The sequence below is a fragment of the Convolutriloba macropyga genome, chromosome 5 (genome assembly GCF_964194025.1).
Source record: "Convolutriloba macropyga chromosome 5, txConMacr16.3, whole genome shotgun sequence".
Classification (NCBI taxonomy): domain Eukaryota; kingdom Metazoa; phylum Xenacoelomorpha; order Acoela; family Convolutidae; genus Convolutriloba; species Convolutriloba macropyga.
This window is the reverse complement of record NC_134472.1, coordinates 20,886,003-20,909,604: the sequence shown is the minus strand read 5'-3', so window position 1 is coordinate 20,909,604 and position 23,602 is coordinate 20,886,003. Positions and strand designations below refer to the sequence as shown.

General features: G+C 35.7%; 2 protein-coding genes and 2 non-coding genes across 7 annotated transcripts in view; 2 read left to right on the top strand and 2 right to left on the bottom strand.

Annotated features, from left to right (window-relative positions):
• LOC142339216 (vesicle-fusing ATPase-like) overlaps positions 1–3,703 on the bottom strand; it is a 44,619-nt gene extending 40,916 nt beyond the window's left edge. For 2 of the 3 annotated variants that reach the window (XM_075389065.1, XM_075389066.1), the window contains exons 1-3: positions 3,443–3,703; positions 3,007–3,183; positions 1,347–1,449 (exon numbers count right to left, since the gene is read on the bottom strand). In XM_075389065.1, the coding sequence (XP_075245180.1) occupies positions 1,347–1,449; positions 3,007–3,107 (204 nt within the window). In that variant the 5' untranslated portion in view covers positions 3,108–3,183; positions 3,443–3,703. The remainder of the gene's footprint in view (positions 1–1,346; positions 1,450–3,006; positions 3,184–3,442) is intronic. The other variant, XM_075389067.1, reaches the window with a different exon arrangement.
• Positions 3,704–3,821: 118 nt separating this feature from the next.
• On the top strand, positions 3,822–3,892 carry Trnag-gcc (transfer RNA glycine (anticodon GCC)). The gene has a single exon. It is a non-coding gene; the product is annotated as a tRNA-Gly (tRNA).
• Positions 3,893–5,000: 1,108 nt separating this feature from the next.
• Trnaq-cug (transfer RNA glutamine (anticodon CUG)) lies at positions 5,001–5,072 on the top strand. The gene has a single exon. It is a non-coding gene; the product is annotated as a tRNA-Gln (tRNA).
• A 7,434-nt stretch (positions 5,073–12,506) lies between these two features.
• LOC142339214 (tripeptidyl-peptidase 2-like) overlaps positions 12,507–23,602 on the bottom strand; it is a 62,900-nt gene continuing 51,804 nt past the window's right edge. For both annotated transcript variants that reach the window (XM_075389062.1, XM_075389064.1), the window contains one exon: positions 12,507–13,059. In XM_075389062.1, coding sequence (XP_075245177.1) covers positions 12,724–13,059 — 336 coding nt within the window. In that variant the 3' untranslated portion in view covers positions 12,507–12,723. The remainder of the gene's footprint in view (positions 13,060–23,602) is intronic.

Genomic DNA, 23,602 nt, shown 5'->3' with positions numbered 1-23,602 from the left:
CGCTATAAATTGCTCTGTTATTACCGATACAGCATAAAAACCAGAACTTATAAATTACTAAACAAATATTCGTTTGGGAGCAAAAAACCTATCCAACACATTGACGGAAAATTTTGGCAATTCTTTTCATAACCCCAGTGGAAGTAAAAAAAACGACAAAAAATTGACAGTACAATAAATTCTAAAAGAGCGAGCTATTTTGATTGGAGGTTGTAGACAAAAAGACTCATGTTTCTCAATGAGAGGATATAAGGGTTGGTCTCCAATTAAATAAACATTTGATCTTATAACTACGACTCATTGGAATGACCAAAAATGGAGCATCTAAAACCCAGCTTTAAGGGTTTAACCTGTTTCCTTCTTTATTTTTTTCATTACTTTTAGATTGCTCCGCTGATCAACGTTCATTCAAAAATAATTTGAGTACAATGAGCGAAGAATTTAACTCGCCTAGAAAAGCCAAAAAGAGTTAGCCTAAAACGTCAAAAAAGCTGCAAAATGAAGCAAAGCAAAACAAATTTGAGTGGCGAAGTAAACAATCAGCATAGCATGAAGAGCCCGAAACCCACTCAAAGTAAAATCCAACCCCTATCTGATAAAGCTATCAAATTCAATATACAATTGAACAACAGAGGAAATAATCTTTGAGGTAAAACAAACTATGAAAATAATTTCTTGCGAACTTTTCATCAGTTGAAACTCCAAAAGCATTATTTTTTTATAACAGACTGACTGGTATGATTTATATGCGTTCAATAAATGAATATCAGAGAAAATAACCAACGATACTTAAAAAGTAGAAAAAAAACTGACTAAAAAACAAAAACATTGAAGAACAGAATCTAACAAACATGTTACATTTTTTAAATAATTTTCTCTCAAAATTGCGAGGTCAACAAATGTTGTCAACAAACTTTACGAAATACTTCCTGCTTATTCTTTGAGCACACGATACTGAAAAACACTTAAAACTGTTTCATAAAATATGTACAATCAAACCTTCCTTTCTTTTAACATAGTAACAAAAAACCTACCAGCAACACTAACTGAACAAATGAACACAAAAAAATCTTAAAGGCAAAAAAACAGAATTTTAGGCAAAAACAAAAAAAATCTGCAAAGAATTCATTCTTTAAATTTATTACCCCCAAGCATTATCGATCAAAAAGACGCTCTACTAATGCTTCTCTTCGAGTCGTAAAAATTAGGAGCGCTATAATAGCCGGCTAAGGAGATGAGGGCGACTATTAAAAATGAAGTTATCCCTTTATGTTCTTGCAGTGCGCGTCTCAACCATTACCAGGACTTTATTGCGAAAAGAGTGGAGACTGATTTAACTAGCTAACCTGTCCAGTGTTGAAGCATATGGATCCTCTGTTCACTTCTGGCATCCTTCTGATTGAGAAGACGTGGAACATCCTCCCACTTTCCGAAGTCACCTTCACATGTCTGAACAAAGATGACAATTACAGTAAAAAGTAAAACATAGCCAGCAGATTGCCGGAATAGCTGCGAAAGCATAGACCCGCGTGCCGTATAATAGAGATAGAAACAGAGACAGATCTAAATAGAGAAAAAAATCGACGCCACTCAAAAAGCTAGGTAAAACATTCGGCGATCAATTAATAAAGCTTGCTAAAATTCATCCGGCAGAAGCCTCTTATTAGGGACATTTACTGCACATATGAGTTCCTTTGACCTAAAACAAACACAAATTAAACTTAAAGTGCAAAAGTCATTTTATTGAGTGAGGTAAGTCACTTGTGATCAAAATCTAATAACGCAAAAAAATTTTGCTAACACGCGCGCAAACGCCGTTAGTGAGAGGAAGAAGTCATTCAAAAAAATTGACTTTTTCAGCTTTGCTGTGTGAACAAATGTAAAATGAGAAAGAGCGTCAGACGACGAAACAGAAAATATAGCAGGACACGTCCTGACGGACAATTCAGAGAATTTTCATTGACTAAACAAAAAACTAGACCTACATTGGACTATGAGTGAGTTGGGAAGACCAATTCTAAATCAGTTAAAAAAACGAATATCAATATCAAAATGCCGCGTGTGAACAATAAACCACCAGCGAGAAATCGAAATTTGGTTCAAACAAATAATCGGGCTTAGAATGAACTATGAATGGATTGGGAAAACCCTTAAGAAAAAAATCTGATCCAAAAATCGACAAAAACAGTAAAAATCAAAGTGAAATTGCCGCACGTGAACAAAAAACCACTAGCGAGAAAGCGAATTTTTGTTCAAACACCGTATTCTCACTCTACTTTAGAAATTAATAAAATTCACGCCGCAAAACCACTCGCTTTTTCGCTCCATTTCCTGTTTCGGCGTGACCAAAATCACTACTACAATTTGACTTCAAAAATCATGAAAATGTGTGAACACATCTTAAACAAAAGACAGCGCCCCAATACAATTCAAATTCTTTGAATTGTAAAAAAACCAAGAACAACGCAATATAGCTCCACTCAGCTCACAGCTTCGCATCTATAATAAAAAACGGGACTTATTCTCTTCCCCGTGGTCTCAAAATTTATCTCTTCATTCGTGTGGGTCAAACTCTATAAGAGCCGCCCCTCACGCCATGAGTATACGTCTCCAAAACAGTTTCCGTGAATCGCATAGTTGGAGACTACTGAGCTGAAAGGCTCTAAGAGCTCTTTATGCCCTCTGGACGCTACCTGTTTATCCCCTTTTTTCGAAGACGAAAAGTCAAATGGACCAGAAAAAAAATCGGTGAAGTGAAAAATCGCAAAAAAGACCAACAGGACTAATATAATTGCTAAACTTTTTTGAGGGCAATTAAAAAAAATAGTTCTTTTTTATTGAAACAGAATGCCTTTAAAGATCGACCTACTCGTCAAAGTGCCAATATTCATTTTGTTCCGAGGAGCCCTCTATTTGATTGGAAAGTACAATAATCAAGTACAGCAAAGCGTCTGTCAGATCAAAGAATTATTCAACAAGTATGTCAAGAACAACAGTGCTACTCACTGGTCCTTCTCAAGGAAGTCTTCTGGGCTGACAGCGACCAGATTGGTGAAGGGGAAGTCGGGGTCATTGGCGGGCGCCTTGTCCACCGTAAGCTGAACCATCTCTCCTTCTTTCTCAGTCTTGTATTGATAATCACACCCAAATCTCTCTTATTATAACCCCACAACTTTGTATTGCCTGTCAACGTAATAAATATAATAAGCGAATTTCAACGTTGTGCCAGTTTAACCCAGATGAAGTTCGATGGCAACCAAAATTTGAATATGCGACAGAAAATAACGGCAATGTTTGGTTAGTAACCAGTCTGTTTATATCCCCAAAACCCACACCACCTTCGCGGGGCGTTGGAAGGCAATGTAACCAGAGCTTCTTATAACTTTTACATGCAGTTGAATTGAGTTGAATAGTCGAGGTTGATGATAAAAAAGAGCTCTACCTGTCGTTGTGTGTGTTCCCTTTACACCGCTGAAGTAAGATGTTTGTTCCGAAATATGAGGTCGATTTATTTCCGGGCTGTTGGTGTATTTTGGTTCTTTTCCTATTGCTGTGATATCACCAAGAGGTATAAAAATTGGTTACGTGCTTGGATATTTGATTGTTAAAGTTTGTATTGAAGTGAGGATTTTTCCTTCCATCGATTGCCTTTTATCATTTCATGTCTGAAAGAACAAAAATAATGAAGTTGGGAGGTTAGGTACAAGGGACTGTACAAAACTAGCAGCAATTTTGACGTGGGAGCGTTTCAACTGCATTATTAACAAAGGATAATTATCACCAGACTGAAATATAAACGGCACTTGACCAATGCAATCCAAGCATCGGTGGTTCAGTGGTAGAATTGTCGCCTGCCACGCGATAGACCCGGGTTCGATTCCCGGCCGATGCACTCTTTTTAAACTAAGAATCTCCGCACTTGCATAAAGAACTTTGTTCTCTTCATTCAATTCGTTCAATTTTTACCAATTCGTCCAATTCGACCAATGTCTAGGTGCTATGTTACCACATTAGTTCCCGTTAAGTTAATGACCACATGCTGATTTACTTAGAAGTGGTCATGATGTAACGGGGTTCACATACCGTATTGGAGGGGAGGGGGGGGGGGGGGGTAAACAACAAAGGATATTTAATCGTTGCAACCCAAATCCAAGATTCAGATCTATTCTGATTCCATAATGCTGCAGAAAATCCTCTCCAACTTACACAAATCCATTTAAAAATGTTCCTACGCCAAGGCCTAAGGCCTTTAATCAAATAGTATTACTGGTAAAGTTGACGTGGAACTTTTTGCATTTCAAACACGTCACAATTACCAAAATTATTAAAGCGAACAGCTTAAAATAAGAAGCAGTGTATCATTCCGAACTACGGATCAGAGCCGAGTGGGACAGAGCCGAAAAAGAAAAAAATGAGAAGTAGAGCCGACAGCTTAAATTTGGGGTCTTTCCCATTATAGACCCCCCCCCCCCCCCCCATGAAATTATAGCCATGATTGTGGGCTATAATAGGCTATGACCACTAAGCTTTGGGGGGGGGGGGGGGGGGGGGCTTGGAGGTTTGGCTATAATGGGAAAGATTGGTGCGACCACCCCGATAGTGGTCCCAGACCTTCGTTACGCTATTTTGTAAATTTTTGGGTCTTTCACATTATAGTGGTCATAGCCCCCCCCCCCCCCCCCCACCCCACATACACACACCCAGAAAATATAGCCCCCCTATAAATACTATGAGTGGGGGGCTGTCGAATATTAATCTGGGGAGGGGGGGGGGGGGTACGAGCACTGGAAATATTCGGCTTTGAATCTTATTTGGTGGCATTAGGCTCTGCGACCGTTCGGCTCTACCGGCGTCTCTGTGTCATTCTGTCGAATTCATTTTATTCTACCGTTTCGTCAGTTTACTTGTTGATTTTGAGCTACAATTTAAAGAGAGTAGCGGTTGATAGGACGCATTCGTTAGTTAGCTAATATCAACCAAATAGAATTTTATAGAGCCCAGGTCCCATGGTGTAATGGTTAGCACCTTGGACTCTGAATCCAAAGATCCGAGTTCAAATCTCGGTGGGACCTCGAATTTTATAACACGAGACAGCGTACTCTGAAGTTACAACGCATTATTATTCAATTTTATGCTATGCTAAAAATATAAATGAGAGCAGTTAAGACGTAGTCAAAACGGCCACGCAAAAGTTCTGCATAGATATGGCTACAATAATTCCTTCAAGCTGCACTCAACAGCAATTCATTAACAAATACAAATTCTCGCACAAAAAGCAAATTCAAAAAAAAGGGAAGAGGTGGGAAAACGGCCCAAAAGTTATCAAGACTCACTCCTGAGTATTTCCCATTATAGCCCCCACCCCATCACGGCTACAATCGAAAAGACCCGACAATTCAGCGAAAGGTCTTTCCTCAACAAATAGATTGTGAAAAGGGATTTTTTCCGTTTGTGCCCCCGTACGTTATGCAACGCCCAGTTAAGGAGTAAGGAGCACATACCATTACATTGAAATTATTATGTAAGCATATGACACGGTCGTCTGGGGGGGGGGGGGGGGGGGGGGGTGCGCAAATAATAAATAACATATACCCACTAAGCTGGGGGGGGGGGGGGGGGCACAAACGGAAAAGCAATTATTCAGCAATTATTGTAAAAAAAAAGCAAAAATCAGCTCAATGAGAACAAGTTTGAGTTTTCTCAGGCGGATCAGAAACATAAACCGCCTTCAAAAAACTGCACACAATTAATTGCATTGTGTTACAAAATACCGCAGCCTCGATCAAGAAAAATTTTAACGAGTGCTGGAAAACAATCAAAGTGTATCCACCGACGTACGTTGAGATCGAAACACGTTAGAAAAGGATATAAAAGGTTACAATTTGCTTTACGGTTCCATTAAACTAAATTAAAATGCAGAACTCAGAATCTCAAACTATAGGCCAATAAAATCAATACGAAACATAGCCGTGCATTAGACTATTGCGACCCTAAGTTAAAGACAAAGTTTAAGGATGACAAAGTGATTCAAAAAATGAGATGTTCAATCCTAATTTTCGAATAAAATTTCAAACTTATCTAGCTTGGTTGATCTCTAGTGAAATGGAGTTTACATTCTTAATTTAGAAGTCAATTACTCTAAACACACACAATTGACCAAAAAGTTTAAACGGAACACATTAACAAATGACATCACGCAGACAAATACAGCTGCAGCGGTAGAAGCACCGAAAGCACTGCAATTACTAAGCGGGTGATCAAATTGTCGTAACAAACACCGGCAAGACGAGGAATTACTAAAACAGAAATTCACGTCCTGAATTACTATCAAAAGAACTGATTCAGGCCCGAAATTTAAGGCTCGAAGAAAGACCATTAGAACATCATGCTTCGATTGTTAAATACACAAACATTTTTTTCTGTAAAATGACATCTTTTTCATGAAATCAGAAAAACTGAAGCAAACAATGCTTGCCTTAAGGGAACGTAGACAGCTAACACCAATTTTTTGCAAACTCAATGATAGACAAGGTTTCAAAAAAAGGCCAGACAAATTTCTCTTTTTTTTTGAAGATTAGAAGCGTTAAAGAGAAAAAACGTAACTAAAATTTGAAATACTTCACGACAATAACTATTTATCGCTCGGAAGCATGCTACAACTTTCACAAACGCAACTTAAAGACCACGTACAAAAACAGTAACAGGCGCAGAATATAAAATCAACATTTTCTGAAAATCAATGATGTTAAAGTCAACAAAACCGTTAGCCACAATCTCAAAGCATAAAACAGAAGAAAATATTCCTTATCGGAAGGCCAATGAGAACAGTTATTACGCGGAAACAGGACAAAAAGACTACGAGACAAGCAAAAAACTCAAAAACTCGAAAAAAATTTGCCACAGAGAAAAAACCACAAGTCTCAAACTTGAGCTATGAATAACAGAATATTCTTTGTTACGTAAATAAGGCGATAAACACTGCAGTTACTGAGACTGCCAGGCCAGAAACCAACAGATAAAGATGAAGATCAGAAAGTTTTTTGATAAATAATGTTAAAGTAATACGGAAGAAATAATTAATGTCGCAACAACTGCTCTCGAACGACAGGCGGGTGGAAAAGCATTTGACCACACCGGGATTCGAACCATTTACCTCCCACTCCCTATCTAGAATCACTGACTACTCGGATATAAGTCCTTTCTTTTTGTAATGCTGCAACCAACTTTATATTAGCAACAAGCTTTACTTCGGAGTGAGAGCAATAGAGATCACTCAAAAGCGTGAAAAAGTCACTGGAGAAGTCAAAGGATGCTCTAAAAGAAAAGAACAAAATGGTCAAGCGAAAAATTTGCATTAACATAGCTGGCAGATTGCCAGAAAATAGCCGCAATAGATTCGTATATCGGCAGTTTAAAAACAGTAAAAAAGACAGACCAAAAAAATTCGTCTTTTCATTGAAGGCTGATCTGTTATATTTTGATTAAAAATCTGTATAGGTTATTGCTGCCTCCATTAGCTGATCTCAAATAACCTTCATTTAGAGTGACACACACCCATTTGACCTTTTCTCTTTGAATTAAAGTAAATAAAAGTCAATTTCAAAGTGAGGAAGTCGTTTTTGAGAGTAAGGTAAGTCAAGTGTGACCAAAAATTTAATCACGCGCATGAACAAAAAAACTCGCTCCATTAAGAGCGAAAAATGACGTCACACATGCAATTCAGTTGAAATTGCATGAACGAATGAACAAAAAGTGGCTGTGGCGTCATATGGTCGTAACAAAAATCATGACGACGAAATAAAAAAAACCAAGAGAAGGCCAATAATAGCCCCAGCTATCGCTGTGCGGCTATTAAAAAAGACACACACGTTTACAATAATTACTTTTCTACGAGAGCAATTAATGACTCTCTGCAAACATTTAAAGGCATAAAAAATTTTGGAGCGGAGCCACAAAAAACCACAGATCAAATGAAACAATAGATCTACAATGCAAAACAAAAACCGACTAATGTCGGACGAATTCTTCTCGAACGACAGGCGGGTGGAAAAACAGTTGACCACGCCCAAACCAGAAGTACAGCCCACTCGTCTATCAGGCCCTTATTGTTTCTATGCTTCAACCGATTTTATATTAGCAACAAGCTTTACTTCGGAGTGAGAGCAATATAGATCACTCAAAAATGAAGAACGAAAGCGCGAAAAAATCACTTGAGAAGTTAAAGAATGTTCTAGAAGAAAAGCGCAAAAACGGTCAAGCAAAAAAATTTGCATAAAAAAGACCAACATGTAAAGACCAACAATAATTGCTATGAACTTCGTTTAAGAGCAATTAAAAAAATCATGAGAAGATAAATTAGCATACATAAGATAACACCATCAAGGCAATATAATAAGGAGATCGCTCAAATATTAGCTACTTGGGAAGGCTATTAAAAATGCAAAAGCAAACAGACAACTGGACGAAAAGACTGGCGAAAACAGTTAACTGTATTAACCATTTTATCAAAAAAAACTTCGATGTCACAAAGGTATTTACCAAGTCCAGAGATCGAACAGAAATTGAACGAATAGCGGCAAAATTCTTCATTTTCACTTTTAGGTCAAAACCCTGCATGAAAATAAATAACTCCCGGTAAAACAAATCTACAGAAAACAAATAAAATTGTTCGAATTGGAAAAACATTGCCGGCAGATTGCCGGAATAGCTGCGAAAGAATAGACCTGCGTGCCATATAATAGAGATAGAAACCGATACCGATCTAAATTGAAAAAATCGACGCCGCTCAAAAAACAACGCTAAAAAACATTCAGCGATAAATTAATAAAGCTTGTTAAAATTCATTCTACAGAACCCTTTTATTAGGGACCTTTACAGCACATATGAGTTCCTTTGACCTTAAACAAATTCAAATTAAACTTAAGTTTTAAAGTGCAAAAGTCATTTTATTGAGTGAGGTAAGTCGCGTATGATCAAAATCTAATCACGCAAATAACCTAAAAACTTTCGCTAAAGCAAGTGAGAAATGACGTCACGCGCGCAAATGCTGTTAGTTAGAGGAAGAAGTCAATCAGAAAATTTGACTTTCAGCTTTGCTGTGTGAACAAATGTAAAACGAAAAAAAGAGCGTCAGACGACGAAACAAAAAAACCAAGAGTACCGCAATATAGCTCCGCTCAGCTTACAGCTTCGCAGCTATAATAGCCGGCAGATTGCCGGAATAGCTGCGAAAGAATAGACCTGCGTGCCATATAATAGAGATAGGAACAGAGACAGATTTAAATTGAAAAAAATCGACGCCGCTCAAAAAGCTAAGTAAAACACTCAGCGATAAATTAATAAAGCTAGTTAAAATTCATCCCGCAGAAGCCTCTTATTAGGGACCTTTACTGCACAAATGAGTTCCTTTGACCTTAAACAATTTCAAATTAAACTTAAGTTTTAAAGTGCAAAAGTCATTTTATTGAGTGAGGTAAGTCGCGTATGATCAAAATCTAATCACGCAAATAACCTAAAAACTTTCGCTAAAGCAAGTGAGAAATGACGTCACGCGCGCAAATGCTGTTAGTTAGAGGAAGAAGTCAATCAGAAAATTTGACTTTCAGCTTTGCTGTGTGAACAAATGTAAAACGAAAAAAAGAGCGTCAGACGACGAAACAAAAAAACCAAGAGTACCGCAATATAGCTCCGCTCAGCTTACAGCTTCGCAGCTATAATAGCCGGCAGATTGCCGGAATAGCTGCGAAAGAATAGACCTGCGTGCCATATAATAGAGATAGGAACAGAGACAGATTTAAATTGAAAAAAATCGACGCCGCTCAAAAAGCTAAGTAAAACACTCAGCGATAAATTAATAAAGCTAGTTAAAATTCATCCCGCAGAAGCCTCTTATTAGGGACCTTTACTGCACAAATGAGTTCCTTTGACCTTAAACAATTTCAAATTAAACTTAAGTTTTAAAGTGCAAAAGTCATTGAGTGAGGTTAGTCACGTATGATCAAAATCTAATCACGCTATAACCTAAAAACTTTCGCTAAAGCGAGTGAGAAATGACGTCACGCACGCAAATGCCGTTAGTGAGAGGAAGAAGTCATTCAGAAAATTTGAATTTTTCAGCTTTGCTGTGTGAACAAATGTAAAACGAAAAAAAGAGCGTCAGACGACGAAACAAAAAACATAGCCGGAAAAATTCCGGAAGCGACTCGAAGCGTAAAAACTTGACAAAAACCCTAATTGCAGCTGAAACCATTACCTTTTTTTAAATAAACCATAACCTCATTACTACCCCCCCCCCCCGTCTGATCTAAAAATTGGTGAAATTTAAACCACTACTGTCACCAAGAGAAACAAAATGCCGCAAAAATATTTATTATTGAAAACGTTTGGTAAGGATAAGTGCAAAATAATTAGGATACTCAAAACACTGACAGTCTCAAAAAACTGACAGGGCTATCAACTTCCCTCAAATAATTCATGATTCTAATCTCAAAAATATCGCTAAAGCAAACGGCAGATAATAATAACTTAAAAACTAAATCAAATTTTTCAAAAAATAATGCTCAAAGTTAAGAATCAGAAAACTACAACAGTTAGATTTCTCATCACTGTAATTAACACAAAAACAACATATCCTTTTTTCTTCTTGTATGTATGCTAGACAACATGATTTCAAACTAATTCAAAAATTAAAATAATCATAGAAAAGCAACAGAGTATTATTTAAAGGCAAAAAATTGTTTGAGAACAATACCAAGGTCGGACAAAAATGCAATAAAAATTAATAAATGGAAATTCTGGAAAAGGCTTTCTACTAAACTCTTAGTACTGCCTTATTTTGAATCAAATCAATTGCAACCCGAAGAAATGACGAAAGTCTAAGAAAAAGCCGAAATCATTCGATTTGTTAATAACTGAAAAAATCAATATAACCAGTATATATGTAGGTGCCAGGACAGAGTTAGAATGATTCAAGCTAGAATGTGAACAATATGGACACAACGTAAGGAACACCGTAACAAAGACTAATTCAAAGTTCAAATCAAAGTTTAAAAGTTTTGAAAGTTTAAAAATCAAATTTAAAAAAACAAGAAAAACTAACACCATTTCATTTTTCAGCATTCGAGACATAGAAAAGACAACAATTTATCGGAGACAAAAATCTATCCTCCTGAACAGATCAAAAAACGAAAAAGCAGAAATCAAACATACGAAACATAGAAACATTTTGCAAAAAAAGGTCAAAAAAATTTTAAGGACTGCATTTATTAAAAAAATTCAACTGTTTTTCAAAAAATTAACGCTAAAAAATTATTGACGTTTTTATTGAAACGAAATTAAAGCCCCTCAAGTTGCACAAAAAGAATATTTCTAGTAATTAAAATCAAAATACAGACAAAAAACTGAGAAAAGTAGGAAACAACCTACCAAAATCGGATAAGCATATGCACAATTTTATAAAACAAATTACATCGAGGTAAAAAGAGGCATTGAGTATAGGAATTGTCAACGGGAATTTGTCATATTGACTGACTTTTGACAAAAAGACGGCTAAAAGATCCAAAAATGAAGAAAATAATAGGAAAAAAGCCGAAAATTAATTAAAAAATCAAGAAATTTATGCCAATTTTGAACTTGAAACGCGTTTTCAGGCTCTGCAAAACACTGTGCTATTAATTTCCAAGGTTTACATTTCAATATAGCATCGAATAATCATTTCTACAAAAAACCAAATTACAAGCAAAAAAAATGGGCCACTTAAACGAAAAAACGGCTAAAAACGGTCATCTATATGTGCCATTCAGTCAAAAACTACTTTTCAAAGTCAAAAAGTCATTCACTAAACGCAGCGCATGATCAAAAAACTTCTCTCGCTCAGAAAAAATTAGTTCAAATGGCATTTTTCTCACTTTCGCTTTTAGGTCAAAACAGCGTCTGAACGAATAGTACTTCCGGTAAAAAAAAAACCTTAAGAAAACCAATACACCTCTTCGAGTCGTAAAAAAATAAGAGCACCGCAATATAGCTACGCTCAGCTTCAAGCTTCGCAGCTATAAAAAACAAAGTTCAAAACATCTCTATCATCCATTACTTCGACTGGTATGAAAACTTTCGGTGTTCACAAAACAGAATGCTGGCAAAGTTCACAAGACAAGACGGGATGGCAAATTTATACTTCGATTCTGTCTGTAATTCTCAACTTTACCAACAATATGTGACATAGTCGAACTCAAATTTTTAAAACAAAAATGAACATTTATCATTGGTTTCGATCTTCACATAGCTTATATTATTATAATTTGAAAATTTTTCACAACAGCTACAAAATAAAGTATCCTTTCATAGGAAAAAATTAAAGGCGTCGAGAGTTGAGAGCTAAAATTTATGATGCTTTGAACGTAACAAAAAAGCAAAAAATGAATCTTAATTGTGAACATAGAATAAATGAGTTTGGTAAAATTATTTAAACATAAGGCTTCAGGTCATACACTTAAATCATACACTAAAAGCAAGGTTGACGCAGTTTTATAATTAAAAATTGAAATATTTACTCGGTTACAGTTGAATTATGTATATAAATTTAATTCACACACGAGTTACAGATTTAAAAATTGGAATTTAAAGATTGTGACTCGTTTACTTAACCATTATTTTACAACTGAGTGACAGCATCTAAGGGCTCAAAATCATTCAATTTAAAATAATTGCCATAGAGTAACTGACCACTTAGAACGGGACGTAAGAAGGTGGGAATCTGACTAAAAGGGTCGAATTCTCAATTCGATCAACCGCGTGATTCCATTTAAGATCAGCAAACGCTGCTTTCAGGCTCTTCAAGGACGCCTTCGTGTTGTTGTTTTCATACTCAGTCATTAACTTGGCGGCTACTAGACCGTACAGCTTCTTGTGTCTGCAATATTTGATCATTAATTGTGTCGTTTTTGTTTCGGTGAACGGATCCATGAATTGTTTTAAGCTTTTAAAGCATTTTTCGACATCATCATCTCGAACGGGCGTCATGTCTAGGAGGGCTGAGCATTTCTTCTGCAGAAGCTCCACAAGCTGAAAAAGACACAACGTTTGTTTAACTTTACTATGGACGGCTTCCTTTGAAATATTTGCCGAAGTGGAGACCGACATTATATTCCGTTTTGATTCAGACCTCGATTTGTAGTTATGGACTTTCATTTTTGCGAATCATTCCACCTGAAATTGAAACACTAACGTGCGAGACTTAAAATGCCAGATCTTTCCGGTTGTCAGATTTTGAAACTTTCAAATTAGCGTTAACTTTTGGACAGATAGATTTCTTATGTGCCGTGCTTCACAGACTTGAAAATTGATCATTTGCTTCCTTAATTATTCACAGAACAAATTTTAATCCGTAAAATACAGATTTGAAAAGAGGTGCGTAATGTGCGTTTGCATATAATGTTGCGACCACACTCATTCACATTCTTGGCTTAAATATCTACCAAATCAAGTAGAGATAGGAGAAAGTTTTTAAAAAAGTAGATCATACTTTGTGATTTGTTAGACTTGGTAGATTCTCAAAATTAAAGAGACAGATATATACCACTGACGTTAATACCAGTTTCGTTATTTTCACCAGAATGAACAACGAATGAACAGCAAATGAACTGAGTAATTTCAGCATGACTCCGAAAGTTAACAGTGATAAAGCACATGCGCTAACTTCGAGCTAATTTAATACATCCAGATCAAGCTTTGACGGGTAATTTACACTATTTATATGAGCTGATTTACTACGTACATTTGCCACCCATGATCAGACAATAGTGAATTGAACTTATAAACTGCTGCGTATTTCTGCGTGTCCCTCTAACCTCATCAATAGGTCATGGGCCCAGAAAACTATCCAGTGAGACAAGAGACAGCAGCATAAGGGGTGCCCTATTTGAGAGCGACATTGTTGGAACGTGTTGTGTAAGAGTTGGAACGTGTTGTGTAAGAGTTTAAAAAAATTTGAGAGACCGCGTTTACAAAAACTGATATATGATTTAAACATTTCATAAAATACAGTAACGAAAACATTGTAGACTATACTACTAGAGTCAAGGACATGCAGTTAAACCTTTCCGAAGTCGATGAGTCAATAAGTGAAAAAATGGGTTGTGTCGATACTTTTGAAGGTACCTGCTCATGAATTTGAAAGTTTTTGCACTCTGGTAAAAAACGGTCAATGTAAAACCTTGGATGAAATTAAACGTGAATTGATTAACTTTGAAAGTGAAAAACTCTACGAAAGAAAAACACAGAGAAATCAGAATCCGTTTTCTTTACCAAAGATCGAACTTGTTTGAATTGTCACAAGAGAGGCATATAGCAAAATTTTGTCGTGCACAACGATCGGAACATAACAAAAAGTCTAAGGTCGTTTAAGGGCAAAAAATTCGGAAATATTGCCAAAAAACTGTTTCACTATCAAGAAATTTGAAACCCATGCAATGAAAAATGAACGAAAAAACAAATTCGAAAGAAAGTCAAAATTTAGAGGAAATTTTAAGCTTTTCCTCGAGTGAGAAATGTGTTGAACATCAAGATTTTATCATTGACTCTGGGGAAACAAACTACATGAATAAAGATAAAAGTACTTTTGCTAACCTGGACGAAAATTTTTCTGGCATAAATCACAATGCCAACAAAACGCATTCTTCAAAATTTTTTGCTAAGAATAGCAATGATGAACTGAAAAAAAAAATGTTCTAAAAGATGCTTTATTCGTACCTCATAATTCAAAAAATTTAAATTCTGCTTCAAAACTTAGAGAGCCTGGTGCTAAAGTTTCTGTCGGTGAAAAACTTGTTTTTAATAAAATCTTGTTTCCCTTTGCAGTTGAAAAGGGATTGTTTGTGTGCAAAACTTTTCCTTGCTCTAATGAAAATTGCTTTAATGTTGACAGCTTACTAATGCGGCATGGAAAGATCGGACATAACAACTTTTCTGATTTGAAACGCCTACCCGAATTTGTTGCGGATATGAAAATAGGTGATTCAAAAATTGAGTGTTGTGAAGTTTGTGAGTTAAATAAGTGGAAACAGCCTGTTGCAAAAGATTGCATGACAAGAGCGAAAGAAATTTCAGACATAGTGCATACATGTCTCAGGAAAAATTTCTGAAGCCGTTGATGGCCATTGTTATGCCATTGGATTTGTAGATAGTTTCAGTCGTTTCTCAAAAATTTACTTTACGAAAACAAAAGACGAGGCCTTGGATAAAATTAAACAGTTTTGTGCTGATGTTGGAAAACCAGGCACCTTAGTTTCTGATGGAGGTGGAGAATACATTTCAGGTGGAGAACACATCAGGTGGAGTTTAAGCGCTACTGAAGGAACCAAGGAATTCGTTCTGAAAACTGTGCTCCATATACTCCACAAGAAAATAGAAAATATGAAAAAAATTGGGAAAACTTCTGTTGCTATGTTTCTTGGATAACGCTTGCTTGGACAAAAAATATTGGACATATGCTTTGAACATGACTTTTTACGTCAAAAATGCTTTTGCATTCGGCTCTTGAAAAAACACCTTTTGAAATGATGTACAACGAAAAATCTAATTTATCTTTTGTCAAGCTTTTTGGTTGTGTGGCATTTACGCATATTGAATAAACATTTCGCAAAAAGTTAGATTAAACCTCAAAAAAGGGAATTTTTCTTGGAAATTCTGATAATAGTAAGTGCCATTTGATTGGGTTTGAAGACGAAAAAGGAGAACTCCAAATCCGAAAGGCCCGAAACGTAAGATTTAATGAAAAAGAATTTTACTTTATATAAAATGAAACACAAAAATTAGTCAAAGACATTGATAACTATTCAAATTAAGTTTCTTTTTTTTGAGTCAACTCGCTATCGATCTTTTGCTTCCAAAATATTTTGATGAGGCTTTGCAAAAGCCAAATTGGTTCAAAGCAATGAAAAACGAATACGACTTCTTGGTTGAAAACAATGTTTGGTCCATAGTGAAAAAAGATGAAAGCCAGTAGGAAATAGATGGCATTTTGCTTTGAAATTTGGTCCTGGTGGTGAAATATGTCGCTATAAAGCTCATTTTGTTGCAAAAGATTTTAGCCAAATTTCGGAAAGGATTTTTATGAGACTTACTCACCTACAACTAAACTTTAATCCACTAGAATTTTGATGCGTCTGGCTAATTTTAAAGATTATCAATTAAAACAAATGGACATAAAAACTGCGGATTTAAATGCTCCGATTGAAAAAGTAGTCATTAAAAAAACCCGAAGGTTTTGAACTTTTGGATGCAAATTCTTTGTTTGTAAATTGAAAAAGCTTATATGGTTTGAAACAATACGACGCTGGTTTTTGACCAGCGTCGTATTGTTTTTGAATTTGACGGCTCTCTTGAAGAAGCTGGTTTTTGACTTTGACGGCTCTCTTGATTACACTAATTTTTATTAACTCATTTCATGGTGAATGTTTGTTTATAAAAAGCAGGACAAAAATATTGAATTTGTTTGTGGGTGTATGATTTATTGAAAGTTTGTGGCGTTTCCGAAAATTTTTGTGATTGGTTTTATGCTGATGTTTTCAAGAAATTTAAAATAAGTGATTATTCAGATTCGTGGCTCCTAGGAATGAAAATTGAGAGCAATTCCTCGGAAATGAAAATTAGCCAAGAGAAATTTATTGAAAAGATTTTATAGAAACTTTTAAAATGACGGACTGTAAGGCAATTGGTACGCCATCAGAGGAAAATTGCAAACTATAAAAAAACGACTGTCCTCAGGAGGGGAGTGAGGAGCAAATTAGAATCAGAAAAATTAACTTCTTATTTATCTAGCTTTGTCGAGTAGACCCGATATTTGTTTTGCTGCTAATGCTCTAAGTTCGTTTGATGAAAATGCCGGAAAGTTCATTGGAAAGTAGCCAAGCGTGTTCTTAGATACTTAAGAGGAACAATGAATAAGACTTTAACTTTCCGTAAGACACAGGTTCTGGATTTGTTGAATTTTTCTGATGCTGATTGGGCAGAGAACATAGATAACAGGAGTACTTCAGGTTTTTGTTTTAAGTTAAGCGAGTCGTATGAAACAATAAGTTGGGGTTGAAAGGCCCAAAAGACTGTCGCAACATGAGGCAGAGTTTAACTCTGTTGTTTAAGCGAGTAAACAAGCCATCCACCTAAGTGGAATTCTAGAGGACACCTAAGTGGAATTTTCTGTAACCTACCTATGAAAATTTATGTGGATAATCAGGCTTGTACTATAAAACTGCACTTGGTGCGAGAACTGGAAGAAAACCAGCAGCTTGATCTGTCTTATTTGACAACAGAAAACACGATCCCATAATTATGATTGATAAAACGATATAAAACAATGATTGAAGTTATTATTCACAAAAATAATAACTTTTAGGGAAACAAGCAAGAAAAAGTAACCAAGAGAGACTAATTGTGAAAACTAGTTTAGTTGAGGTTAAAAAACACGTATAATCGTAATAAACAAACGACCTCAGCTTCAAAACAGATTTCACTTGATTTCATTTAATAACTGAAACCTGCAATTGTTTCAAAATTGCAGTTAGCGACAAAGTGACAAAAAACCAAGGCAATTAAAAAGCAACAATCGAAGGCAAAATTGACGTAGTTACCAAAAATACAAAAAAGCAAACCTCAACCACTAATTGGCGCTACAAAGATAAACCACTAAGAAGAGACCAATGCAGCGATTATCATTGAAAATGAGAAAAGACAACGAAACCAAATACGGACAAAATCCAGAAGTCCACTTTTTAATAAAGAAAACGGCAGTGCAGTAAAACAAACATTTCGATTATTTTTTGAATAAGACTAATATACAAGTAAAAAAAATGACAGCCCAAATTCAAACATACCCGGCAGATTGCCAGAAAATAGCCGCCGTTGATTCCAATAAGCATGATTGGGATTGAAAGAATAGACTATATTGAAAAAAAAAAGATTTTTGAATGAAAACATTTTTAAGTCCAATTTATTTTGATGGCATTTCGTAGTTGAACATACTTCTATTAATTAGAGAGAAGCTACAGGGGCTACTATCAATACCAATAAGTTTGAGAGATGGTAACTAAGACTTACAGGAACGATGTTCAAATAGCGGGCATCTAAAAATTGGGCTTTATGGGTTCATCCCGTTTCTATTTCTGACTTCAATTTTCTATACTGACTCTGTTCATTTTTAATTACTTTGCTGAGCAACTGATGTTCACAATCACTTTTAGCAGAATAATGAAACTAGCCTAGAGAAGTCAAAAAGATTTCACGCAAAATGTTGAAAAAGCGGTAAAGCGGCAAAATGGTAAAGCGAAAAAAAAGTTCGACGAAGTAAAAAAAAAAATAGGAGCGCTATAATAGCCGGCTGAGATGAGGGCGGCTATTAAAAATCAATTAATACTCTGGAAGAGAAAACATTCGAAGTCTTGAAAAACATAAACTATTGTCCTCAAAAACATTTGGTGCTAATTGGAAAGTCTAATGGTCCTTTCATTAATGAAAGTGGGATAAAAAGACAAAAATCAACAAAAACAGTGAAAACTAGAAACTGACAAATCAAGAACACATGGCATCTAATCCACAAAAATCGATAACTACTGACTAAGAAGATTACAACATTTCACTAATGCGACCTCGGGGACACAAATGTCGTCTTAGAAATCAGCCTCAACAATTAGATCTCCAGAAGAACAAAAAGTAAAGGCAGAACGCAAAAATTGAACAATTTTACGCTAAACAATTTTACCCTGATGTTAAAATCATAAAAACAAATAATCTGTTCAGAACAAACAATATATGGGTTCAATCATACCTTTTTGAACGTCAATGGGACCTTTCTTAAATGAAACTAAGTGGAAAAAGAAAACACAAATAACAGTAAGATTTAAGAAATCACAAATATTAAAAAAATATATAGAGTCAAAACCATAAAAATCCTTTGTTAATCGATTCTAACAATAGCTTCTATGCACCATTAAAGAAGTGTATCCGCTTTCAAAGCATGTGCAAAAAAACCAGGCGAAAGACGGAAAAAACAGCGGTCAAATTGCCCCACTTGAAAAAGATTTTTTGAAATCCTCAAATTTGTTCAAACAAAAGATTTCTATCGACTTATGAAAAAATGTGCTCTTCAAAATTGCTCATTCCTTTGCTCCCTGTACCATTGTAGCTTTACCCAAATCACTGCTTCACCTTGATTTCTCATTAACGTTAAAAAAGTATAAAAATGTAAAGATCTTTAAAAAATATGACTCCTTAATATAATCCAAAGCCTTACTATTGGGTCGCACGATCATTTATCAATTCACTAGAGTATTCAATTTTTAGAAAATGGATGCCTTATAGAAAAGAATAAATCAATCGGTCAGAATTAATTTGATCATCCCATTAAGTGGGGTCGGAGCAATAACTTGATCTGTTGATGTTGACATGACATATCACAGAAGCCAATGACCGGAAAACTTGAGCTAGTTGTAAAATTACATACACTAGCGCGTCAAAAAAGATCAACTATTGTCCATTATACCACTCGAATAAAAATAAAGCCTCCCGTTATGATATAATTACAAGCCACTATTCATATGCCAACAAAATATAAAAATACAGCAAGTAAAAACTGCGCAAAACATGAACTAGTAAATCTAGGTGCATATTTGAACACATATTTTCCTGCTATAACAAGGATGGTTTGAATAGTCATTACAGAATCCATCCAACCTCCAACAGCGGGCGCCATGAATGTTGTAACTTTTGTAGCAACAGGTATATCTGAAAGATCTAATTTTTTAAAACGTTTTTCGATTTGACGTCAACTAAACAAACGTAACCAACTAACGTCGGGCAATTGTTTTCAAACGACTGAATTAGAGCCTTCACACATTTATGTCTCCAAAACAGTTTCGTTGAATTGCATACTTAGTCTAAGGCTGAAAGGCTCTAAGATCCCTTAATGCCTTCCGGGCGCTACCTGTTTATCCCATTTTTGAGGACAAAAAGTAAAATGGGTCAGACAAAGACCATAGGACTAATAGAATTGCCAGAAACTTCTTTTGAGAGCAAAAAAAAATGTTCTTGGCCAAAATCGCAGTAAACGAGGTTTGTTTTCAAATTTTTATAATCTGAAAATGAAAAATGGAAGTCCAACACATGCATTGACAAAAACAGACGAAAGGAAAGGCAGAAAAAACAGGTAGGTGATCAAATCACTATATTCAAGTTTGCGACAAAGCAAGTAAAAAGATATCAGCGTCAGACGACAGAAAAAAAATCAAACAGACAACCACAATATAGCTACTCTCAGCCCCACAATGGCCACGAAAGAGACTCTCAGTTGAAAAGCCATCAAAGATCGGAGACAAAACTCCAAATTCTATCCCGCTTTTGAAATGAAACCATATATACTATTTTTCTAATTATTACATTATTATAATTTTCTACACATCGTTCCCTTTCTATCAGTGACTACCCAATGACAGACTTCAAATTGGAATTTATGGTTTTATCCAGTTTCTATTTTCGATTTCGTGTTCATGGCTGTGTTAATTTTAGATTTCTTTGTTGAGCACTTGCTGTTTATGACTTTTTGAGCAAAATGAGCGAAGAATGAAAGTGGCCTAGAGAAGTCAAAAAACAGTAAAACAGTAAATATCAAAAATAGTAAATATCAAAAAACCGCAGAGAAAGCGAATTTTCTTCAGACACCATTTTCTCACTCTACTCTATTGTTACACTTCCTTTTCGTTCCAAAATTATCAATTAAACTTGAAAAATTGTGAAAATTAGTGAACAGATCTACAAAATATAGCGCCCCAATACAATTCAATTGAAATGTTAAAATAGGCCGGCTAATGCAGCCGTCTTAGAAGATGAGGCGACTCTCGAAAAACTAATTAATTTATTATTGCGTGCTTAATTCATTGTGAGAGGGCTCAAAAACTCATATGAGCAACCTAATTAATTAGAGAGCACTTAATCTTCCTTTGAGAGAACAAACATAGCTGGCAGATCGCCAAAACAGCTGCGAGAACTTCGTAGACTGTAGTCTCAAAACACCAAACATAGGCGGTAGATAGCTGCATAATAGCTAGAAAATAGATTGTAGAGGCATTATTAAAAAAAAAGTTGAGATGTTATTAAAAACCAAAACCGAAGACAAAAACCGAATAAAAAAAAGAAGTTTATGATTTAAAAACATAGCCGGCAGATTGCCGGAATAGCTGCGAAAGAATAGACCTGCGTGCCATATAATAGAGATAGGAACAGAGACAGATCTCAATTGAAAAAAATCGACGCCGCTCAAAAAGCTAGGTAAAAAACATTTAGCGATAAATTAATAAAGCTAGTTAAAATTCATCCCGCAGAAGCCTCTTATTAGGTACCTTTACTGCACAAATGAGTTCCTTTGACCTTAAACAAATTCAAATTAAACTTAAGTTTTAAAGTGCGAAAGTCATTTTATTGAGTGAGGTAAGTCACGTATGATCAAAATCTAATCACGCAAATAACTTAAGAACTTTCGCTTAAGCGAGTGAGAAATGACGTCACGCGCGCAAATGCCGTTAGTGAGAGGAAGAAGTCATTCAGAAAATTTGACTTTTTCAACTTCGCTGTGTGAACAAATCTAAAACGAAAAAAGAGCGTCAGACGACGATACAAAAAAACATAGCAGGACAAGTCCTGACGTACAATTCAAAGAATTTTTATTGACTAAACAGAAAACTAGACCTAGAACGGACTATGAATGGATTGATAAAACCATTTAGAAAAAAATCCGATCCAAAAAACGAAAAAACAGCAAAAATCAAAGTCAAATTGCCGCATGTGAACAAAAAACCACTAGCGAGAAAGCCAATTTTTGTTCAAACACCGTTTTCTCACTCTACTTTAAATTTGGAGCGAAAAAAATTCACGCCGCAAAACCACTCGCTTTTTCGCTCCACTTCCTGTTTCGGCGTGACCAAAATCACTACTCCAATTTGACTTCAAAAATCATGAAAATGTGTGAACAGATCTTTAAAAAAAGACAGCGCCCCAATACAATTCAAATTCTTTGAATTGTAAAAACCAAGAGCACCGCAATATAGCTAAGCTCAGCTTACAGCTTCGCAGCTATAATAGTTATTTTCAAATCAAATTTGAGACACTTTTGTACTTCCACTGTGATAGTCTTAAAATAACTCAGCGTCGGTGACCTCTTGTCCTAAAAACAAATGACGCAACGCACACAAATGCAGCTGCATGGTGTTAGAAGTAATCAAATAAGGTTGCAGTTTTTCTTGGCGTGTGACCAAATGGTCATAACAAGGACTAGGAATCGACTTCGAAGCCATTTAAAGACAAGACCGAGAACAAAACGTATAGATAACAGATAATGTTCGGTGGAAATGCTTTCAAACGAAAGGCGGGGCGGCATCAGCTGTGCCCTAATTTAGCCGAGGGAGAATAGCGTCACTAAAGTCCTTAAAGAACGAAACTTAAACCTAAAATTGACCATTACTCAGATTCAAGCATTACTCAAGCATGAAAAATTCACTCGAAAAGTCAAATGCTTAGATGGAAAGTCTGTCAAGGGAAAAATCGCATAAACAAGTTCTAGTGCAATTAAAAAGACGCCAATTTGCCGGACGTGAACAAACAACTAACGAGAAAACGGTTCTACTTCTTTTCACCCCGATTTATTTAACCCCGTATCTTTTAACCCCTCTATCATTTAACCCCTATATCATTTCACCCCTCTATCATTTCATCCAGCCAATTAGGAGTCGACATTAAAGATATACTTTGTCATAATTAAGTAGATAACTTAATCCCATGTTCGGTTGTGATAGTTTCATATCAAGTCCCACGGGCCGCTAAGGCATGGCCATGGACCGCGAGGCATGGCCAAATGATTATATTGCTAATTAAATAGTCCTTATTTTACAAAAGATTAAAATCGGGGTAACAATTTTTGTACAAAATACAAACACCGTTTTCTCGCATTTTTTAAAAAAAAAAACAATTTGCATTTCTCCTACACTTCCTATTTTGGCATGTTCAAAATCACCACTCCAATTTAAACTATATTTGAAAACGAATTATGTTTGAATTATATTTGCTTGAGATTCGAAAACGTCAAATTTCAAGAACATATCTTAAAGAAATAGATACTCCAGATTGAACTCGAAGAAAAACTAGTCTAAAACCGCTACCAGCAGCTGAAAAGAACCTATTCATTTCATATTGAAAAAAGAAAAGCCAAGTATTTCACATGGAAGAGGGACGCATAACCTAAAAAGGAAGATATTTGAAAACTCTCTACAAGTTGCAGCTTCGAAAATAATGTGGTACCCTTTGTGTTGGAAACTATGACCACGCACAAAAAACAGAGAACTGAACCGGAAGCCAAAACGATTCAGAAAACATAGCCGGCAGATTGCCGGAATAGCTGCGAAAGAATAGACTTGCGTGCCGTATGATAGAGATAGAAACAGATACAGATATAAATTAAAAAAGATATCGACGCCGCTCAAAAAGCTATGTAAAAAAATTAAAAGATAAATTAACAAAGATTGTTAAAATTCATTGCGCAGAAGCCTTTTCATTAGGGACCCTTATT